General features: G+C 44.4%; 1 protein-coding gene across 1 annotated transcript in view; it reads right to left on the reverse strand.

The window, feature by feature from the left end:
* The window catches only part of LOC111976396 (calpain-15-like), a 100114-nt gene that overhangs the window by 45229 nt on the left and 32344 nt on the right, over nucleotides 1-22541 (reverse strand). The window contains exon 2 of the mRNA XM_024005202.2: nucleotides 10635-12318. Coding sequence (XP_023860970.2) covers nucleotides 10635-12318 — 1684 coding nt within the window. The remainder of the gene's footprint in view (nucleotides 1-10634; nucleotides 12319-22541) is intronic.

Raw genomic sequence — 22541 nt, forward strand, 5'->3', positions numbered from 1 at the left:
TGTCCATTTGAAGAACCATTTGCGACCAAGCTTTAACTTCCTGACTGATGTCTTGAGATGTTGCTTCAATATTCCACATAATTTTCCTCTCTCATGATGCCCTCTATTTTGTGAAGTGCACCAGTCCCTCCTACAGAAAGCCCCCACAACATGATGCTTTCACCCCCGTGCTTCACGGTTGGGACGGTGATCTTCGGCTTGCAAGCCTCCCCCTTTTTCCTCCAAACATAACGATGGTCAACATGGCAAACAGTTCTATTTTTGTTTCATCAGACCAGAGGACATTTCTCCAAAAAGTATGATCTTTGTCCCCATGTGCAGTTGCAAACTGTAGTCTGGCTTTTTTATGGCGGTTTTGGAGCAGTGGCTTATTCCTTGCTGAGCGGCCTTTCAGGTTATGTCGATATAGGACTCGTTTTATTGTGGGATATAGATACTTTTGTACCTGTTTCCTCCAGCATCTTCACAAGGTCCTTTGCTGTTGTTCTGGGATTGATTTGCACTTTTCGCACCCAAAGTACGTTCATCTCTAGGAGACAGAACGCTTCTCCTTCCTGAGCGGTATGACAGCGCCCATGGTGTTATATACTTAGTACTATTGTTTTGTAAAGATGAATGTGGTACCTTCAGGCATTTGGAAATTGCTCCCAAGGATGAACCACACGTGTGGAGGTCTACAATATTTATTCTGTGGTTTTGAATGATTTCTTTAGATTGTCGCATGATGTCAAGCAAAGAGGCACTGATTTTGAAGGTAGGCCTTGAAATACATCCACAGGTACACCTCCAATTGACTCAAATGATGCCAATTAGCCTATCAGAAGCTTCTTAAAGCCATGACATCATTTTCTGGAATTTTCCAAGCTGTTTAAAGGCACAGTCAACTTAGTGTATGTAAACTTTGACCCACTGGAATTGTGATACAGTGAATTATAAATGAAATAATCTGTCTGTAAACAATTGGTGGAAAAATGACTTGTGTCATGCACAAAGTAGATGTCCTAACCGACTTGCCAAAACTATAGTTTGTTAACGATACATTTGTGGAGTGCTTGAAAAATTACTTTTAATGACGCCAACCTAAGTGTATGCAAACGTCCTACTTCAACTGTACATTTACCCTAATTGTTCCAGAGGAAGAGAGAATCTCTCTAACATCCTTCCTCTATAGCCTGCTTCCCACACACGCTTCCAAAGGTGAACCTGCAACTCACAGAGTAGCATATTGACATGAATAATGCAAGGTCGAGCCCACGTTTTGCCATGATGAACACGATACCCTCAAAACTGGAATGAAATGTGGTGAGCGACTATGTTGCAGTTTCAATTCCACCCCATGACGATTTAGGCCTAGGTAAACTTATACACACTTCATGCCGCATTCATGATGGAATTCTGTGGCTTTTTTCAATGCCGATTTAACGGTGTCGACAACCTCCTGTACTCTCTGTTCACCCATTACTGGCTGGCCATGACGCCTCCAACTCAATCATCAAGTTTGCAGACGACACAAAGGTAGTGGGCTTGATTACCAACAATGACGAGACGGCCTACAGGGAGGAGATGAGGCACTCGGCAGTGTGGTGTGTCAGGAAAACAAACTCTCACTCAACGTCAACAAAGGAGATGATTGTGGACTTCAGGAAACAACAGAGGGAGCACCCCCCCATCCACATCGACGGAACAGTAGCGGAGAAGGAGGAAAGTTTTAAGTTCCTCGGCGTACACATCACAGACAAACTGAAATGGTCCACCCACACAGACAGTGTGGTGAAGAAGGCGCAACAGCGCCTCTTCAACCTCAGGAGGCTGAAGAAATTTGGCTTGTCACCTAAAACCCTCACAAACTTTTACAGATGCACAATTGAGAGCATCCTGTCAGGCTGTATCACCGCCTGGTAAGGCAACTGCACCACTCTCAAGAGCAAGGCTCTCCAGAGGGTGGTGCGGTCTGCACAACGCATCACCGGGGGCAAACTACCTGCCCTCCAGGACACCTACAGCACCTGATGTCACAGGAAGGCCAAAAAGATGATCAAGGACAACGACCACCCGAGCCACTGCCTGTTCACCTCGCTACCATCCAGAAGTTGAGGTCAGTACAGGTGCATCAAAGCTGGGACCGAGAGACTGAAAAACAGCTTCTATCTCTAGGCCATTAGACTGTTAAACAGCCATCACTAACACAGAGAGGCTGCTGCCTACATACGGACTCAAATCCTTGCCCACTTATAGAAATGGATCACTAGCCACTTTAAATAATGCCACTRCAATGATGTTTACATATCTTACATTACTCATCTCATATGTATATACTGTATTTCATACCATCTATTGCATCTCGCCTATGCCGCTCGGCCATCGCTCAGCCATATATTTACATGTACATATTCTTATTCCTTCCCTTTACATTTGTGTGTATAAGGTAAGTCGCTCTGGATAAGAGCGTCTGCTAAATGACTTAAATGTAATGTAAATGTAAGGTAGTTGCTGTGGAATTGTTAGATTACTTGTTATAAATTATTGCACTGTCGGAATTAGAAGCACAAGCATTTCGCTACACTCGCATTAACATCTGCTAACCATGTGTATGTGACCAATACAATTTGATTTGATTTGGAAAACGTTAAAAAGTGAGCTAGTAACAGATGCTGCCATCTTCCCTCTCCCCCTCTTTTGTGGGCGTCGTTCCATGTCATTTCATCAGCCATGACACCTACCATCTCAGATTGTTCTGAAATCCTTTCTGTAGTTGGAAATATATAAGGTTAGCATTCCTGAAACATTATTTTGTTGAAATATAATTTGATCTGAGTAATTAAGCTAAATGACTGCACACAAATTGGGCATTTTAATTCATAGGATTCATTTAATATTCAAAAAATATAGTACCTGACAATTGACTTGGAGCAAACTTTATTTTTTTAACACTAGCTAGGTTTCCATCGAAATGGTGACATATTATCATGTGAATATTCTAAAATCTGCATTTTAAGTATCGATCATCATGTCACCAGGATCAGACACTCAATATGTATTGGAAAGGAGCATCAAGATCACTGTGCACTTTCACCACCCTGTGAAGTTCATAAGTTATTTCATTTGTAGCCTAATAAACACTGCAATAAACTGTATGGTTTTCCAGAGTCATAGTGGGAGGATCACACACCATATCGTCGCGYGACTCCAAGTTTACTTTGATATGAAGGTTATTATATCAATATTTGTGCATAAATGTGTTTCCACAACCATTTCTTGCGCAATACACAAAAACACAAAAAGATCCAACCATGTCAAACCAAAAAATTATCTGTCAGCATTTATAAAATTGTACCAAAAGTCCTGTTTCCATCACAGGTGTCTTGATTTTTGTATTGTTTTTTACACAGTATTTCCCAATGGAAATGTGTTTAAGACATGAGAAATCCACAGAAATGGTCAAAAGCCCCAAACCAGTTCTCTGACAAAGAGTATGAAGCTGCGGCTCTGAGTTTAGTTTTTTCATGCTATGTAATGTATTCTCAGTGAATTTGGTGTTGTTTTTTTCCTCCTGTTCAGAGAAATTAGTCATCGAAGTTGATAGGTTTATGTGCCATCCTAAACTCAGCAAAACAAGAAACGTCCTCTCACTGTCAACTGCGTTTATTTTCAGAAAACTTAACATGTGTAAATATTTGTATGAACATAACAAGATTCAACAACTGAGACATAAACTGAACATGTTCCACAGACATGTGACTAACAGAAATGGAATAATGTGTCCCGGAACAAAGGGGGGGTCAAAATCAAAAGTTACAGTCAGTATCTGGTGTTGCCACCAGCTGTATTAAGTACTGCATCCTCCTCATGGACTGCACCAGATTTGCCAGTTCTTGCTGTGAGATGTTACCCCACTCTTCCACCAAGGCACCTGCAAGTTCCCGGACATTTCTGGGGGGAATGGCCCTAGCCCTCACCCTGGCCCTAGTCCTCCCAGACGTGCTCAATGGGATTGAGATCCGGGCTCTTCGCTGGTCATGGCAGACACTGACATTCCTGTCTTGCAGGAAATCACGCACAGAACGAGCAGTATGGCTGGTGGCATTGTCATGCTGGAGGGTCATGTCAGGATGAGCCCGTAGGAAGGGTACCACATGAGGGAGGAGGATGTCTTCCCTGTAACGCACAGCGTTGAGATTGCCTGCAATGACAACAAGCTCAGTCCGATGATGCTGTGACACACCGCCCCAGACCATGACGAACCCTCCACCTCCAAATCGATCCCGCTCCAGAGTACAGGCCTCGGTGTAACGCTCATTCCTTTGACAATAAACGCGAATCCGACCATCACCCCTGGTGAGACAAAACTGCGACTCGTCAGTGAAGAACACTTTTTGCCAGTCCTGTCTGGTCCAGCGACGGTGGGTTTGTGCCCATAAGGATCTGCCTTACAACAGGCCTACAAGCCCTCAGTCCAGCCTCTCTCAGCCTATTGCGGACAGTCTGAGCACTGATGGAGGGATTGTGCGTTCCTGGTGTAACTCAGGCAGTTGTTGTTGCCATCCTGTACCTGTCCTGCAGGTGTGATGTTCGGATGTACCGATCCTGTGCAGGTGTTACACGTATTCTGCCACTTAGAGGACGATGAGCTGTCCGTCCTGTCTCCCTGTAGCGCTGTCTTAGGCGTCTCACAGTACGGACATTGCAATTTATTGCCCCGGCCACATCTGCAGTACTCATGCCTCCTTGCAGCATGCCTAAGGCACGTTCACGCAGATGAGCCGGGACCCTGGGCATCTTTCTTTTGGTGTTTTTCAGAGTCAGTAGAAAGGCCTCTTTAGTGTCCTAAGTTTTCATAACTGTGACCTTAATTGCSTACCGTCTGTAAGCGGTTAGTGTCTTAACGACTGTTCCGCAGGTGCATGTTCATTAATTGTTTATGGTTCACTGAACAAGCATGGGCAACAGTGTTTAAACCCTTTACAATGAAGATCTGTAAATGTATTTGGATTTTTATGAATTATCTTTGAAAGACAGGGTCCTGAAAAAGGGACGTTTCTTTTTTTAGCTGAGTTTACATCCTGATATTACCAGGTTCTGACCACTAGATGGGGCTGTTCCTGCTATTTTTTTTATTTTTTATGATCTCACCCTCCCCTCAATTTTCAAGGGATAGTTCACCCAAATTACAAAATGCCAAATTGGTTTCCTTAGCCTGTAAGCAATTTATGGACCAGGTATGACAGCCTCCCATCCAAAGATGGAACCTATATTCGTATTTTCACGCTTCACATCCAAATCATCGATAAGTAACAATACTTTTTTTTAGATACTTTAGGACAGTGGTATTCAAAGTCGCCCCCCCCCTCCAAAAAAAAATATATATATTGTATGGGACAATATACAAAAGTTTGAGAAAGATCATTTGAAAAATAGAATTTTATTGAGTAAATGTATTTATTGGTTGCAATGAATTGAAGGTTATTTATTGATTTGAAAAATACATTTGTGTCATTAGATTTTGCGTGGGGTTGCGAGAAATTATAGGAGAAAAAAAATAAATAATTGGGTCCCCAGAAATTCAGGAGGAATAAAATGGGGTGCCCACTGAAAAAGTTCCAATACCACTCCTTTAGGACAGGTTTGGACATGAAGTGTCAAAATGCTAATATAGGTTCCATTGACTTGTATTGGATTTGTGCCACAAATGCTAAAACGAATGCTAAAAAGTGGACAACAAAACCAAAGCATGGATTGCTGTCATACCTTGTTCATAGACTGCTTAAACCAATATGATATTTTGTATTTGATTATTTAAAATAAATCACCTAATTGCAGGAACAGCACCATCWAGTGGTCAGACAGAGAATATATACTATATACTCYTTGTTGSGGTGGGTTTGGCGTGGGGTGTGGGGGTCGGTGGGTCGCTTTTTACCATTTCTTTGGATTCCTCATGTCTAACTTATTGTTAAAAAAAATTGGGCCATTTATCGAAAATTATGAATCCTATACATTAAAAAAATGGCTGCAATCAATTACACTGAACATAAATATAAATGCAACATGCAAGAATTTCAATTACTTTACTGAGTTACAGTTCATATAAGGAAATCAGTCAATTGAAAAAAATCATTAGGCCCTAATCTATGAACTTCACATGACTGGGAATACAGATATGCATCTGTTGGTTACAGATCAATCAATCAAATGTATTTATAAAGCTCTTCTTACATCAGTTGATGTCACAAAGTGCTATACAGAAGCCTAAAACCCCAAACAGCAAGTAATGCAGGTGCAGAAGCATGGMGGCTAGGAAAAACTCCCTAGAAAGATACTTTAAAAAAAATAGGGCATAGAAGTTGCTGGATATTGGCGGGAACTGGTACACGCTGCTGTACATGTCGATCCAGCTAATCTGGTGAGTATGCAGGCCATGGAAGAACTGGTACATTTTCAGCTTCCGGGAATTGTGTACAGATCCTTGTGACATGAGGCCGTGCATTATCATGCTGAAWCATGAGGTGATGGCGGCGGATGAATGGCACGACAATGGGCCTCAGGATCTTGTCACGGGATCTCTGTGCATTCAAATTGCCATCGATAAAATGCAATTGTGTTCGTCGTCCGTAGCTTATGCCTGCTCATACCATAACCCCACTGCCACAATGGGGCACTCTGTTCACAACGTTGACATCAGCAAACCACTCGCCCACACAACGCCATACGTCTGTCATCTTCCTGGTAGAGTTGTAACCGCGATTCATCCGTGAAGAGCAAACTCCTCCAGTGTGCCAGTGGCCATCGAAGGTGAGCTTTTGCCCACTGAAGTCGGTTACAAAGCCGAACTGCAGTCAGGTCAAGACCCTGGTGAGGACAACAACCACACAGATGAGCTTCCTTCAGACGGTTTCTGACAGTTTGTAAAGAAATTCTTTGGTTGTGCAAACCAACAGTTTCATTAGTTGTCCGGGTAACTGGTCTCAGACGATTCCACAGGTGGAGGTCCTGGGCTGACGTGGTTACATGTGGTCTGCGGGTGTGAGTCTAGTTGGAGGCACTGCCACATTCCTAAAACAACGTTGGAGGTGGCTTATGGTAGAGAAATTTAAATTAAAATCTCTGGCAATAGCTCTGGTGGACATTCCTGCAGTCAGAATYCCAATTGCACACTCCCTCAAAACTTGAGACATCTGTGGCATTGTGTTGTGTTATAAAACTGCACATCTTAGTTGCATTTTATTGTCCCCAGCACAAGGTGCACCTGTGTAATGACCATGCTGTTTAATCAACTTCTTGATATGCCACACCTGTCAGATGGATGGATTATCTTGGCAAAGGAGAAATGCTCACTAACAGGGATGTAATCAAATTTGTAATCAAACATTTGAGAGAAATAAGCTTTTTGTGAGTATGGATTACTTGGATATTTTATTTTAGCTCATGAAACATGAGACCAACACTTTACATGTTGCATTTATATTTTTGTTCAGTATACTAAAAGACGAGTCGTTTTGGGTCAGTGCTCGTGCATAAGCACTTTGATTGGTCGGATTTAGTCACACCAGATACTGACTGGTTCTCTGACTGGTTCACCCCTACCTTTATAAAAAAAATGTTTACCCCCTTTCTCTCCCAATTTCTATCGTCTCATCGCTGCAACTCCCCAACGGGCTCGGGAGAGTCGAAGGTCGAGTAATGCATGGTCCGAAACATGACCCGCCAAACCACGCTGCTTAACACCCGCCCACTTAACTCGGAAGCCAGCTGCACCAATGTGTCGGATGAAACACCGTTCAACTGACGACCGCTGTCAGCCTGCGGGTACCCGGCCCACCACAAGGAGTCGCTAGAGCACGATGAGCCAAGTAAAGCCCCCCGGCCAAACCCTCCCCTAACCCGGACGACACTGGGCCAAGTGTGCGCCGCCCTAAGGGACTCCCGCTGTYTCACGGCCGGTTGTGACACAGCCTGGGATKYAACRCGGGTTTGTAATGACACCTCAAGCACTACAATGTAGTGCCTTAGACCGCTGCGCCACCTGGGAGGCCTCCCCCTACGTTTTTTAAAGGTATCTGTGACCAACAGARGCATATCTGTTTTCCCCGTCATGTGAAATCCATAGTTMTGGGCCTAATGAATTMATTTCAATTGACTGATTTCCTCATATGAACTGTAATTCGGTAAAATCATTGAAATTGTTGCATGTTGTGTTTATATTTTTGCTCAGTATTGTTAGGTTCTAAATAACAGAGTAAGACATTTGACGGACACTATAAAAGTTCATTCCCCCAAAGGATCAAACATCTGAACAGACAAAGCACATATTCACACACTCACTGATATTTAACCCTTTCTCATGTGCTGAGCCCCTCCTTACGCATCTGAACGGCCAATACCCCTTTGTTGCTATCCAGAACATTAGTGATATATGTTCTTCCTCACWTCATATAACCTGACCTCTGCCCGAATTCCTCACTCCTCCCCAACTCACGGGCTGTCATGGTGACTTGTATCAGACCGTGTCTCTGCTCCTCCCATAGGACCCCCGATGGCTAACAATAACACATCCTGACAGAATGTAAACGTTACACATTACCCTTTCTCCCTCAGTGAAATGAATAAGTAGATTTCATGATTTCAACGTTTAAGAAATCAGGAACCCCTCAGTATATTTAACAACGAGTGGTGGGGAAAAGGGACGCCAATCTACATTAGGATATTTTAATCTGGAGATTAGGTTGTAATTAGGTTTTCTCCATTTATGAAAATAACTTGATTCTTTTTTCCAGACTGACATTTATGTTGACCCCTTGATAAACGGTCAATCCTCCTGTAATAGTTCATTAAACATGTCATATCAAAGTTTAGTTAGAAAAATTGAAAGTGAAATGCAATTGAACTGACCAATGTTGACTTGCATGCGACCATCTCACCATTCTAAAAACCTCACCTATTAATTAAAAACAAATTATGATTCATGTTTCCTTGTGTGAATTGAAGACTGAAACCGACTGGTAGTGTCTATGTGAGAGAAAGTAGAGTCAGAGAGACATTATGCGGGTCAGAAAGTGTACCAGGGGCAGCATGGTGTAATAGGTTGAAGTTGCCCCTAGATGCTGACCTAGGGGAAACTTCACTCTAGCACAGGGTAGGAAGTTAGGACAGTGTAGGTAAGTGCTACGTTAACTTAGGTCAACATCAGTAACAGGACACAGATGAAGTCTGACTAAATTAGGCTAAATGGGCTTACATTTGGGTAGCTCACTTAAACACCAGCCTGGACGTGATCGACAGATCCTTATGGGCTTTATAACCCCCTCATCTCAATGTTATGTTGTTGCAGCGGTAGCCTATATGCACTTATTGCAACAATAAATATGATCCACACAAGACTCTGGGCTTGCGAGTAACTTACTCATCGACAAACAGAACAACTTCCCTTCGGAGCATTTTTAGGACAAACAACAAATAATTGGAATCCATTATGAGACGAGCAAGCTCATCTGACTTGGAGCTTTCCTCTGGTTTCGGAATGACTTCCCTCTGACGGGAGGGATTATTTGGGATAAACAGAGACCCCAGTTCCCCCTTAGAAATGTACTAACGAGCAGACGAGCGCAAACAGAAACAACAACAACAGCATCAGCAGCCTATAAGGGTCTCTTGGMAGCATCTTTAAAAATGAGGCTGATCGCAGTAGCGGGTTGATCGCTGAAAGCATGGTAAAGAAGCCGGGGTATTAGTATTTCTCTGCCATTGTAATCCTTAGGCGAGCCGCCTAAGCGTTTTTTCGGGTCGCCTAAGTTAAAAAATATAAATGATGATTCACGTCTCATTGCGTGAACTAAAGATTGAAAACGACTGGTAGTTTTTATTTTCTGTGTGGAAAAACGCTTTCAGTGTAAACTTAAATGAGTAAAACCAGATATAAAGTATGTAGAAAAGATAATGGACCTATATATTTTGTAATGATATAACCTTTGAGAACTAACAATCACCATAATAAAAGCAAAACACTTAGGGATAATTGAAAATGCCAAAAACAATTAATTTAGCAGTATTCAGTTTGTTACTATGTTTGAGCAAAAGAACACAGCAWTATACATGGAAAAATGCAAKTAATAATTGCAAAAAACTATCTTTAAAACMACTAAATTCTCTGTGCATGTACATCGACCTGCCTCACGCTCACAGAAAAAGGAGATAGGCTCCTGCACTGTGAGCTGTTCCGGCTCGCACAAGCCAAGGCTCGTTACTTAATTACTGTCACGCCAACCACCTAAGCCCTTTTTCCATCCAGAAAAAAACCTGTGCTGTATGGCATTTCAGTGTTGCAGTGTGACGCATGTAAAACAACCRTAACGGATTCACTCTTCATGGCACAATGAAACATGCTGTTTGGGAAGCTTCTTGACTATTCATCTCCATTGAAAGAGATGCTGATGTGTCAGTGGTGAGCTCTTAAGAAACAAAATGGCTACCAGCCACCACCCAGCAGGGGAAAAATGGTGTTCTGTACTTGGAAACTGATTTAAGTTGCTAGCGTATTATGTCAGTTGTCTTGACCCATGCTCTTTAGTAAGAAAACTATTAGCTTTTGAAAATCATYAAACACAATCAATTTCCCAACGTCATGTTTCCAGATGGCTTACCTCTCGACAGAAGGTAGTGATGTTCTCCCAGAGTTCCTTGGCTTCGCCCTCGTCGTTGCGCCGTCTCGCCTCCACGTGCATGCTCTCCCTCCTCCTAAGCGGCTTGGCCACCTTGCGCAGTGTCAGGTACTGCTGAGGCGTGTGGCATGCCGCGCAGTTCTTCGACTTGGTGTCGTTGAGCAGCGTACACGCCGGACAGCCCCACTGCTTCTCCTGCAGCAGTGTGCACGAGGAAGAGAAGGACGAGGATGAGGGAGAAGAGGAGGAGGTGTTGGTGGCCGAGGGCGAGGGGTAGACCCGGGCCTGTTTTCTGGCTTTGTGTCCAGAAGACAATGTGGAGGAGGCTGAGGAGCAGTAGCAGGGGCCGGTGAGCCTGCAGTGCGGGCAGCAGTGAGAACTAGGCTCCTGGAAGCCGTGCAGTTTGGAGGAGCAGCAGGCCGAGCACTTGGTCATCCCGGTGGGGTTGCGTAGGGTACACTTGGAGCAGGCCCAGGTGCTGGAGTCCGGACTGGAGGGGTTTGCTGGCGTGAAGCGCACCGACTCGCAGCCCACCAGGTCGATGAGGTCGGCGCCGGCCCGCGACGAGTGGCATGCCTCGCACTTGGAGGAGTCGCTCAGGTTGGGCAGGGAGCATCCATGGCACTTCCAGGTGGGTGGCGATGTGACGGGGGTGTGGGAGGTGTGATAAGGAAGGGGGTGGGTGCCGTCACCTTCCTCCAGGATGCTGTGGCGCTTGTTGGGGAAGGAGGGCTCCTGGGGCTGGGCGTGCTTGGGCTTGGCAGGGCAGAGGGCAGGGCAGTGCTGGGGCAGCACGCAGGCCGTGGAGGGAGAAGTTGGGCTTGGGGCATTGGGGTTAGGATTGGGCGGACGCCCCGGTGGGGGCACCTCTCTCCTGCTGCGGGGCACCGGGTTGTTCTGGAGAGAGGAGAAGGGCGTGAAAGGGGAGGAACGTGGCGGTGGTGGCAAGTGGCTGTGGGGGGGCTCCTGGGGTTCGCAGGGGGCGGCTGCAGTGGGTGAGTCATCCGTCAAGTCAATGAGGAGCGGGGGGACAGGGGCCACGTGGACGGGAAACCCTAGCARGGGCGTGCGCACTTCGGGCACCACCAACGCCTCAGGGGGGATCTTGGGCAGCGACAGTTTCCTTGGTCCCCCGCAGGCCGAACACGACAGTGCAACAGGAGTATTATGAAGTGTGCATCGCGGGCACGCCCAGCCCAAGTGGTGGTGTTGCTGCCCCTCGGGTCCACCCGGGCCACTCAGGCCCCCCACCTCCCCYTTGCTCTCTGACCTCCTCAGAGCCTCCTCCTTGGACGGCTGCTGCCCGCGGGGCTCCAGGAGAACCGTGGGAGTCATGACAGGCGTGGGAGTCTCCGGCGGCACGAGGCCATTGGCGATGGTGGCCATGGTTGTGGTCGGTGTGGGGGTGCTTGGCGAGGGTCCAAAGCCACAGATGGTGCAGGCGCCGGAGCCCTGGGGGTTGTTGAGGGTGCAGCGGGGGCAGGCCCAGCGTTGCTGCTCRTCGGTGCTGCTCAGCCTCAGGATCTGGTTTAGGTCAGGCTTCTGGCGAGGTGCCTCACAGATGGAGCAGCGCGGCGCCGCCCCTGCGTTCAGGAAGGTGCATCGGCCGCAAGACCATTCGCTGCCTTGCACCGCCGCCGCCATGGAGCCCGGGGAGTGAGAGTGGCTGTATGAAGGTAGGGGGGGGGGGAGATATAAGGAGCAGACGGTAAAAAGAAGATTTGAGATAAGTAGTAGAAAAAAGAAGAGAGAGTAGCGAGAGAGAGAGAGCGCGAGAGAGAGATAAAGAGGGGAAGAGAGAGGAGACAGAGATTAGCCAGTGCAGTGGAATCAAATCTCCCTCCTGGGGGCATTGAGGGCAGTAAATCCATACACAATGCCCCTGTGATGAAAGGAGCCAGACAGAGACAGAGACAGCAGAAGAAGCTGCTGCTTCTGTTGCAGGAGAACAKAGAGTGAATCCTCTCACAACCATATACAAACCATCTCACAACCATCCACCTGACTGACACTTATTGGAATGGAGAAACACCGGGACCTTCTAATCTAACCCCTTCTATCATCCTCCCTCTGGCTAATTCTAATGGAGAAGACAGAAGGGGAGGGCCAAATAGAGTGAGTTAGAATCAAAGCACTACATTTATTTAAATAGGCACTGACGGTTGTGTTCCCATCTTGGATTGGGGCTTTGGCCTTGCTGGTGTGTTTAGGCCTATTCTGAAAGAAAGTGCTGATTTTCAAAACTAGAATAACTAGGATGTGTTCCAACTAGGAACAGGAAGTGTGTGTTCCAACTAGGAACAGGAAGTGTGTGTTCCAACTAGGAACAGGAAGTGTGTGTTCACTAGGAACAGGAAGTGTGTGTTCCAACTAGGAACAGGAAGTGTGTGTTCCAACTAGGAACAGGAAGTGTGTGTTCCAACTAGGAACAGGATGTGTGTGTTCCAACTAGGAACAGGATGTGTGTGTCCCAACTAGGAATAGGATGTGTGTGTTCCAACTAGGAATAGGATGTGTGTTCCAACTAGGAACAGGATGTGTGTGTTTCAACTAAAAGAAAATCTAGCTAGGATGTGTTCAAACTAGGATGTGTTTTTAACTAGGATTTGTTCTAACTAGATGTGTTCATACAGTCCTAGGGGACTGGCGCGGTTGACCAACTCTAGAGTGTGCCAGGCTGATGGAGGCGAGGGACCGGGATGCCCCTGGGGACACTCGACACGGGGTGTTGTTCGAGCCGGAGCCCATAAATGTCATCGTCAATCAAAGCACTCATGTGTGAACACGGACATGGGGAGGGAAATGGATCAGGTGCTACGAGCTAGCACCACTAGCACCGACTCCGGCACTCGCTAGCCAGGGTACAGCTGTCACTATTAATAATAGAGCGTTATACAATTTCAACGTGTGTTACAGTGGTGCTACACAGTAGGAAAAACATCCATCTCGGTCTTTGTCCGTGTAAAAGTGTCGTAGAATTGACTGGATTCTACATTCTTTCGCATTTCTGATGAAACGTAGCCTGTTTTTAAGAGTGGTGGTAGATAAATAACAGAGTATGTCTGTTCCGTTCATTGTAAAGGCATATGGAGCAGAACTGACTACATCCTAAGAGGTGTGTATCTCCCTTTTAATATGATTCGGTGCGCTCTTTTGAAAAGCATTGTGAGTCTATATTCCTTATGCCTTGTGCTGTGTGCTTCTACGTAGTACGGGAATATGAGAAGCCTTCTCTCTAAGATTGACGGCGATTGGACTGGCCCGGGTAAGTCCCACTGCTCCACTGGAGCACCATGTGTCRCGGCCAGCTAATTGCCCTTAGTTCAACTCCATTAAACCCTTTCAGGCAAGAACACAGCTACAACCGAAGAGGTCCTTTAATAGACCAAGACATATCMCTCTACTCCTGTTCTAGCCATGGGTCCCAGAGGTGAAGAGAAGGGTCACTTTGATCTGCGGAGGAGGTGAGAGAGGAGGAGTGACAAGAGGGAGGAGTGCAAATGCTGCTGTCGTGCTGTGTATGTGCGTGTGAGATTGAGAGAGAAAGAGAGCGATACAGCAGGTATAAAAGAGCCAATAATGAGCTACTGTCGCCTGCCATTGAACATCTGACTGACATGTTGTGATACCACCACCTGCATCTTACAAAATAGCATTGAGCTACACTACCTGTCAAAYGTTTTAGAACACCTACTCATTCAAGGGTTTTTCTTTGTTTGTACAATTTTCTACATTGTAGAATAATAGCGAAGACATCAACACTATGAAATAACACATATGGAATCATGTAGTAAACCAAAAGTGCTAAACAAATAAAAATGTATTTTATATTTGAGATTCTTCAAATAGCCACCCTTTGCCTTGATGACAGCTTGCACACTTTTGGCATTCTCTCAACCAGCGTCACCTGGAATGCTTTTCTGACAGTCTTGAAGGAGTTGCCACATATGCTGAGCACTTGTTGGCTGCATTTCCTTTACTCTGCTGTCCAACTCATCCCAAACCATCTCAATTTGGTTGAGTTTGGGGGATTGAGGAGGCCATGTTATCTGATGCAGCTCTCCATCACTCTCCTTCTTGGTAAAATAGCCCTTACATAGCCTGGAGGTATGTTGGGTCATTGTCCTGTTGAAAAACAAACTATAGTCCCACGAAGCCCATACCAGATGGGATGGCGTATCACTGCAGAATGCTGTGGTAGCCATGTTGGTTAAGTGTGCCTTGAATTRGAAATAAATCACTGACAGTGTAACCAGCAAAGCAACCCCACCATAACACCTCCTCCTCCATGCTTTACGGTGGGAAATACACATTCAGAGATCATCCGTTCACCAACACCGCGTCTCACAAAGACACAGTGGTTGGAACCAAAAATCTCCAATTTGGACTCCAGAGCAAAGGACAGATTTCCACCAGTCTAATGTCCATTGATCGTCTTTCTTGGCCCAAGCAAGTCTTCTTATTATTGGTATCCTTTAGTAGTGGTTTCTTTGCAGCAATTCCACCATGAATGCCTGATTCACACAGTCTCCTCTGGACAGCTGATGTTGAGATTTGTCTGTTACCTGAACTCGTTGAAGCACTTATTTGGGCTGCAATGTCTGAGGCTGGTAACTCTAATGAACTTATCCTCTGCAGCAGAGGTAACTCTGGGCCTTCCTTTCCTGTGGCGGTCTTCATGAGAGCCAGTTTCATCATAACGATTGATGGTTTCTGCGACTGCACTTGAAGAAACTTTCAAAGTTCTTGATATTTTCCGTATTGACTGTCCTTCATGTCTTAAAGTAATACATAGTTTTGATGTCTTCACTATTATTCTACAATGTAGAAAATAGTTAAAATGTAGAAAAACCATTTAATGAGTAGGTGTTCTAAAACTTTTGACCGGTAGTGTATATTGTTCATCTGCAGGCTATTTAGTACCGTAAGCCTAAACTGAGGGAGGGTGACCTCATACAATTTAGATGTTCTTTATTTTAGGGGAAAAAGTGTCTTCCTCTTACATGGTAGGCATTGGGGTGGAATGGCGGGAACCCGGTTACTGAGATWTAACGAGATTTACCTCCCAAAACCACTCCCTTTTCCCGAGATAAAAACGGTATATTATAATAAATGATTTACATGAACAGCATGGCGTTAAATTGAACTGTTAAATGATATGCGATGTTTAAATCTGGCTTCTCTACGGCCTGATGAATCATCAACGCCCAGGGTGGGGGACAGACAGTCCATCTCAGTATGGAGCGCAGATCACAATGCATGTAGACCTACCATATCATCACGGTAACCTTTTTACTTGTGACAGGTAGTCCTATATTTGCTGCATCATAGTCTACGCTACAGTAAAATAAAGACCGAAGGCGCATCTAATATACCCATATCCATCTGGTTTTCAGTTTTTTTCTTATTTTTTAATGGTAAAGATGTATTTTTTATTACAGCTGAGTTTTAAAACAGCCTATCACTTGAATATCGTTGCTTTAAAATCCGTGCATGCGCGAGCAAACCTGCCCCTTTTCCACATTTTGTTAAGTTACAGCCTTATTCTAAAATGTATTATATTATATTTTTTCTCAATCTACACGCAATACCCCATAATGACAAAGAGAAAACATGTTTGAACATTTTTGCAAATGTATTAAAAAATTTATAAACAGAAATACCTTATTTACATAAGTATTCGGACCCTTTGCTATGAAACTCGAAATTGAGCTCAGGTGCATCCCGTTTCCATTAATCATCCTTGAGATGTTTCTACAACTTGATTGGAGTCCACCTGTGGTAAGAAAAATTGATTYGACATGATTTGGAAAGGCACACACCTGCCTGTATAAAAGGTCCCACAGTTGACAGTGCATGCCTGAGGAAAAACCAAGCCATAAGATTGAAGGAATTGTCCGCAGACCTCCGAGAGGCACAGCTCTGGGGAAGGGTACCAAAAATTGTCTGCAGCATTGAAGGTCCCCAAAAACAGAGTGGCCTCCATATGTCTTAAATGGAAGAAGCTTGGAACCACTAAGACTCTTCCTAGAGCTGGCTGCCCGGCCAAACTGAACAATCGGGGGAGAAGGGACTTGGTCAGGGATGTGTTCAGGAACCTGATGGCCACTCTGACAGAGCTCCAGAGATAGGAGAACCTTCCAGAAGGACAACCATATTTGCAGCAGTCCACCAAATCAGACCTTTATGGCAGAGTGGCCAGATGGAGGCCACTTATCAGTAAAAGGCAAAGGACAGCCCGCTTAGAGTTTGCCAAAAGGCACCTAAAGGACTCTCAGACCATGAGAAACAAGATTCTCTGGTCTGATGAAACCAAGACTGAACTCTTTGGTATGAATGCCAAGCGTCACGTCTGGAGGAAACATGGCACCATCCCTACGGTGAAGCATGGTGACGGCAGCATCATGCTGTGGGGATGTTTTTCGGCGGCAGGGACTGGGAGACTAGTAAGGATCAAGGGAAAGATGAACGGAGCAAAGCATAGAGAGATCCTTGATGAAAACCTGCTCCAGACCACTCAGGACCTGGGGCGAAGGTTCACCTTCCAACAGGACAACGACCCTACGCACACAGCCAAGACAACGCAGGAGTAGCTTCGGGACAAGTATCTGAATGTCCTTGAGTGGCCCAGCAAGAGCCCYGACTTAAACCCGATCGAACATCTCTGGAGAGACGTGAAAATAGCTGTGCAGCAACGCACCCCATCCAACCTGACAAAGCTTGAGAGGATCTGCAGAGAAGAATGGGAGAAACTCCCCAAATACAGGTGTGCCAAGCTTGTAGTGTCATACCCAAGAAGACTCAAGGCTATAATCGCTGCCAAAGGTGCTTCAACTTCAACAAAGTACTTTTTAATACATTTGCAAAAATATCTAAAAAACTGTTTTCACTTTGTCATTATGGTGTATTGTGTGTAGATTGATAAGGGGGGGGGGGAACTATTTAATCCATTTTAGAATAAGACTGTAATGTAACAAAACGTGGAAAAAGTCAAGGGGTCTGAATACTTTCCGAATGCACTGTATATATGGTTAATTAAAAAAAAAAACAGGATCAGGATCATCACATAGTTTAATTAATTAAATGGCTGTTTGTAGCCATGCGTGTGACATTAGGCTAGGCAACGTTCAAAATAAATTGTGTTGCACGGTTTAAACGAACAAAGTTCTACAATATCATGGTTAGAACTAAATGAAACGAGCCGTTGTGTTTAACGCCGTCGTGCAAAAAATGATGAAAATGAATCATGTCGGTTATTTCTGCAGGCTATAGGTTGCTTGCATGAAATTAAATGTTTTGCTCGGTTTGAACTGTTTTAACAAGAAATAACTATTGATTAAGTTATACAATTAGACCAATCTGGTTTAATAAATTCCTTGTTAAATAAAACATTATTCAATTGGAKTTTGCATGCAGAAAATTAGGCTCATGTGCATTCATTATAAAAACAACATGTTTTTGTCTTTGTTGCTTTCGTAACGCAGTGTAAAATTCACAAATTTAAATGCCATTACATATACAGTACCAGTTAAAAGTTTGGACACACCTACACATTTATGTTTTTTTATTTGTTTTTACTATTTTCTACATTGTAGAATAATAGTGAAGACATCAAAACTATGAAATAACACATGGAATCACAGAGTAACCAAAACAATTGTTAAACAAATTAAAATATATTTTATATTTAAGATTCTTCAAATAGCAAACCTTTGCCTTGATGACAGCTTTGCACACTCTTGGCATTCTCTCAACCAGCTTCATGAGGGAGTCACATAGAATGCATTTAAATTAACAGGTGTGCCTTGTTAAAAGTACATTTGTGGAATTTCATTCCTTAATGCATTTGAGCCAATCAGTTGTGACAAAGTAGGGGTGGTATATAGAAGACAGCCCTATTTGGTAAAAGATAAAGTCCATATTATGACAAGAACAGCTCAAATAAGCAAAGAGAAACAACAGTACATCATTAATCTAAGACATGAAGGTCAGTCAATCTGGAACATTTCAATAACTTTGAAAGTTTCTTCAAGTGCAGTCGCAAAAAAAAACTTCAAGTGCTATGATGAAACTGGCTCTCATGAGGACCGCCACAGGAAAGGAAGACCCAGAGTTACCTCTGCTGCAGAGGATAAGTTCATTAGAGTTAACTGCACCTTAGATTGCAGCCCAAATAAATTCTTCACAGAGTTCAAGTAACAGACACATCAACAGTTCAGAGGAGACTGCGTGAAATCAGACCTTCATGGTCGAATTGCTGCAAAGAAACCACTACATCAATAAGAAGAGACTTGCTTGGGCCAAGAAACACGAGCAAAGGACATTAGACCGGTGGAAATCTGTAATTTGGTCTGATGAGTACAAATTTGCGATTTTTGGTTCCAATTGCTGTGTCTTTGTGAGACGCAGAGCAGGTGAACGGATGATCTCTGCATGTGTGGTTCCCACCGTGAAGCATGGAGGAGGAGGTGTGATGGTGCTTTGCTGGTGACACTGTCTATGATTTATTTAGAATTTAAGGCACACTTAGCCAACACGGCTACCACAGCATTCTGCAGCGATATGCCATCGCATTTGGTTTGAGCTAAGTTGGACTATKATTTGTTTTTCAATAGGACAATGACCCAAAACACACTTCCAGGCTGTGTAAGGGCTATTTAACCAAGGAGAGTGATGGAGTGCTGTATCAGATGACCTGTCCTCCACAATTACCCAACCTCAACCCAATTGGGATGGTTTGTAATGAGTTGGACCYCAGAGTGAAGGAAAAGCAGCCGAAGGCTCAGCATATGTGGGAACTCCTTAAGACTGCCGGAAAAGCATTCCTTATGAAGCTGGTTGAGAGAACGCCAAGAGTGTGCAAAGCTGTCAATACAAAGGGTGGCTACTTTGAAGAATCTCAAATATATTTTGTTTTGTTTAACACTTTTGGTTACTACATGATTCCATGTGTTATTTCATAGTTTCGATGTCTTCACACAAATAACTGGTACTGTATATTATATATATTGTGAGGGATCAGCCAGATRAGGTGGTCCGACTGTGCCCTCCCCTGGATGTGGGCCGCAGTACAGCCACTACTGATGAGCTCACCTGATGCCAATTGACTGATTATTGTCTGTACCTGACTGAAGGGGCAGAGGGGGAAGAGTGATTATGAGCCGGAGTCTATTCCTTCTTTTTGTTGAAGTCAGGTCTCTGCGTCTCATTTCATGCTGTCCCGCCTAGGATTTCGTCAGTGAATAGGTACGGCCCTTTCACAATATATACATAAAATAAAAAAATATTGGCAACCTTGCACTTTTTTCAAGTAACTCACAATTTTCCTGAAAAATAAGTTGAAATTGAACAAACTATTTGGTCTCCACAATTCTTTATTTCACTGTTAATATTACAGAACCTTTGTTTTTGGTTCAGAAGTTAATATATACAGTTAAAATCATAAAATAAACAAATGGCATTGACAAAATTGACACCCTGGACTTAATATTTGGTAGTACAGCCTTTGGTCAAAATAACTGCAATCAAGCGCTTCATATAACCATCAATGAGCTTCCTGCACCTCTGTACAGGCAGTTTGGCCTACTCCTCTACTCCTCCAGTTCTCCCAGATTACAAGGGTGCTGTTGGGGTGGGATTTAGATCTGCTGGCCACTTCTGGGTGTATTTGGCGTCATTGTCCTGCTGGAAGAGAGACCCAGCTTTCTGACACTGGGTATGACATTGCACTCCAAAATACCTAGCTCTAATTTGGTCTCATCTGTCCACAGGACATTTTCCCAGAAGGATTTTGTCATGTTCAAGTGTGTTTTGTCAAATTGCAGTCGGGCTTTCTTATGTCTTTCACTCAGCAGTGGGGTCCTCCCGGGTCTCCTACTGTACCATATAACCCCCTTTCATTAAGTTGGCGACGGATGGTGCGACAGGAAACTGTGGTACCTTGTGTCTGAAGGTCAGCTTGAATATGTGTAGCAGTTGGCCGAGGTGCTTAACCACCATTCTAACAATCCTTCGCTGCAATCTTCCATCGAGTTTCCTCTTGCGGCCACATCCAGGGAGGTTGGCTACAGTGGCATGGGCCTTAGACATCTCGATAACATTACGTATGGTGGAAACAGGAACATCAAGGTCTGTGGAGGTGGACTTGTAGCCTTGAGATTGTCCACGCTTGGCTACAATCTTGTCTGACCTCAGATAATTCTCTGGTTCATTCTTTTGTCCATGCTCATTGCGGTACACACTGTGCCAGAACACGGAATAATGAGTCCTTTTCTCTATTTAACCTGGTTGAATACGTGATTTTTTATAATGCAGGCACCTGCAACTCGCCACAGGTGAGTTCAATTACAAAGTAAATGAGAATCACCCTGCTGAAATCTAATTATTCCAACTACTTCTAGATGGTGCAAATAATATTGTCCGGGCCATTTTAGGATTTCTTTGTGGAATTAACTAAGATTTAGTCAAATTATTCAGACATTGAAAACATACATGTGTGGATACCGTTTTCTGGAAGAAATGCTGCATTATTTGAACAAAGTGCAAGGGTGCCAATATTTTTGGCCACGACTGTGTGTGTGTGTGTGTATGTACTACACTGCTCAAAAAAATAAAGGGAACACTAAAATAACACATCCTAGATCTGAATGAATGAAATCTTCTTATTAAATACTTTTTTCTTTACATAGTTGAATGTGCTGACAACAAAATCACACAAATTATCAATGGAAATCAAATTTATCAACCCATGGAGGTCTGGATTTGGAGTCACACTCAAAATTAAAGTGGAAAACCACACTACAGGCTGATCCAACTTTGATGTAATGTCCTTAAAACAAGTCAAAATGAGGCCCAACTGCACCAGCATATGTCTCAACCAAGGCATCGGGGGGGTTTCTGTATATTAGGGGTTTTTTTTTTTTTCACTCCCTCTAGCCTAGGTACCTAATGGCAGTCAGGCTACCTCTGTGCGAGGCAATGGAGGAAAAGAAGATTGCCACCCCACACCATGAGATCAGACCCACCACCAAACTGGTCATGCTGGAGGATGTTTGCAGGCAGCAGAACGTATCTTCACGGCGTCTCCAGACTTGTACATGTGCTCAGTGTGAACCTGCTTTCATCTGTGAAGAGCACAGGCCCTCAGTGGGCGAATTTGCCGAATTTGTGTCTCTGGCAAATGCCAAACGTCCTGCACGGTGTTGGGTGTAAGCACAACCCCCAGCCTGTGGACGTCGGGCCCTCATACCACCCTCAATGGAGTCTGTTTCTGACCGTTTGGCAGACACATGCACATTTGTGGCCTGCTGGAGGTCATTTTGCAGGGCTCTGGCAGTGCTCCTCCTTCCACAAGGCGGATGGTAGCGGTCCCTGCTGCTGGGTTGTTGCCCTCCTCTACACTCCCCACTCTCCTGATGTACTGGCCTGTCTCCTGGTTAGCGCCTCCATGCTCTGGACAGAGACAGCGACAGACACAGCAAACCTTCTTGCCACAGCTCGCATTGATGTGCCATCCTGGATGAGCTGCACTACCTTAGCCACTTGTGTGGGTTGTAGACTCCGTCTCATGCTACCACAGAGTGAAAGCACTGCCAGCATTCAAAAGTGACCAAACAAATCAGCCAAAGAAGCTAGGAACTGAGAAGTGGTCTGTGGTCACCACCTGCAGAACTACTCCTTTTATTGGGGTGTCCTTGCTAATTGCCTAATAATTTCCCACCTGTTGTCTTTTCCATCTGCACAACAGCATGTGAAATTTATTGTCATCAGATGTTGCTTCCTATAGTGGACAGTTGATTTCACAGAAGTGTGATTGGACTTGGAGTTTACCATTCATGTGTTTCGTCTTAACTAGTGTTACCCTTTATTTTTTTGAAGCATGATGTTATA

Source organism: Salvelinus sp. IW2-2015, linkage group LG17 (genome assembly GCF_002910315.2).
Source record: "Salvelinus sp. IW2-2015 linkage group LG17, ASM291031v2, whole genome shotgun sequence".
Taxonomy (NCBI): domain Eukaryota; kingdom Metazoa; phylum Chordata; class Actinopteri; order Salmoniformes; family Salmonidae; genus Salvelinus; species Salvelinus sp. IW2-2015.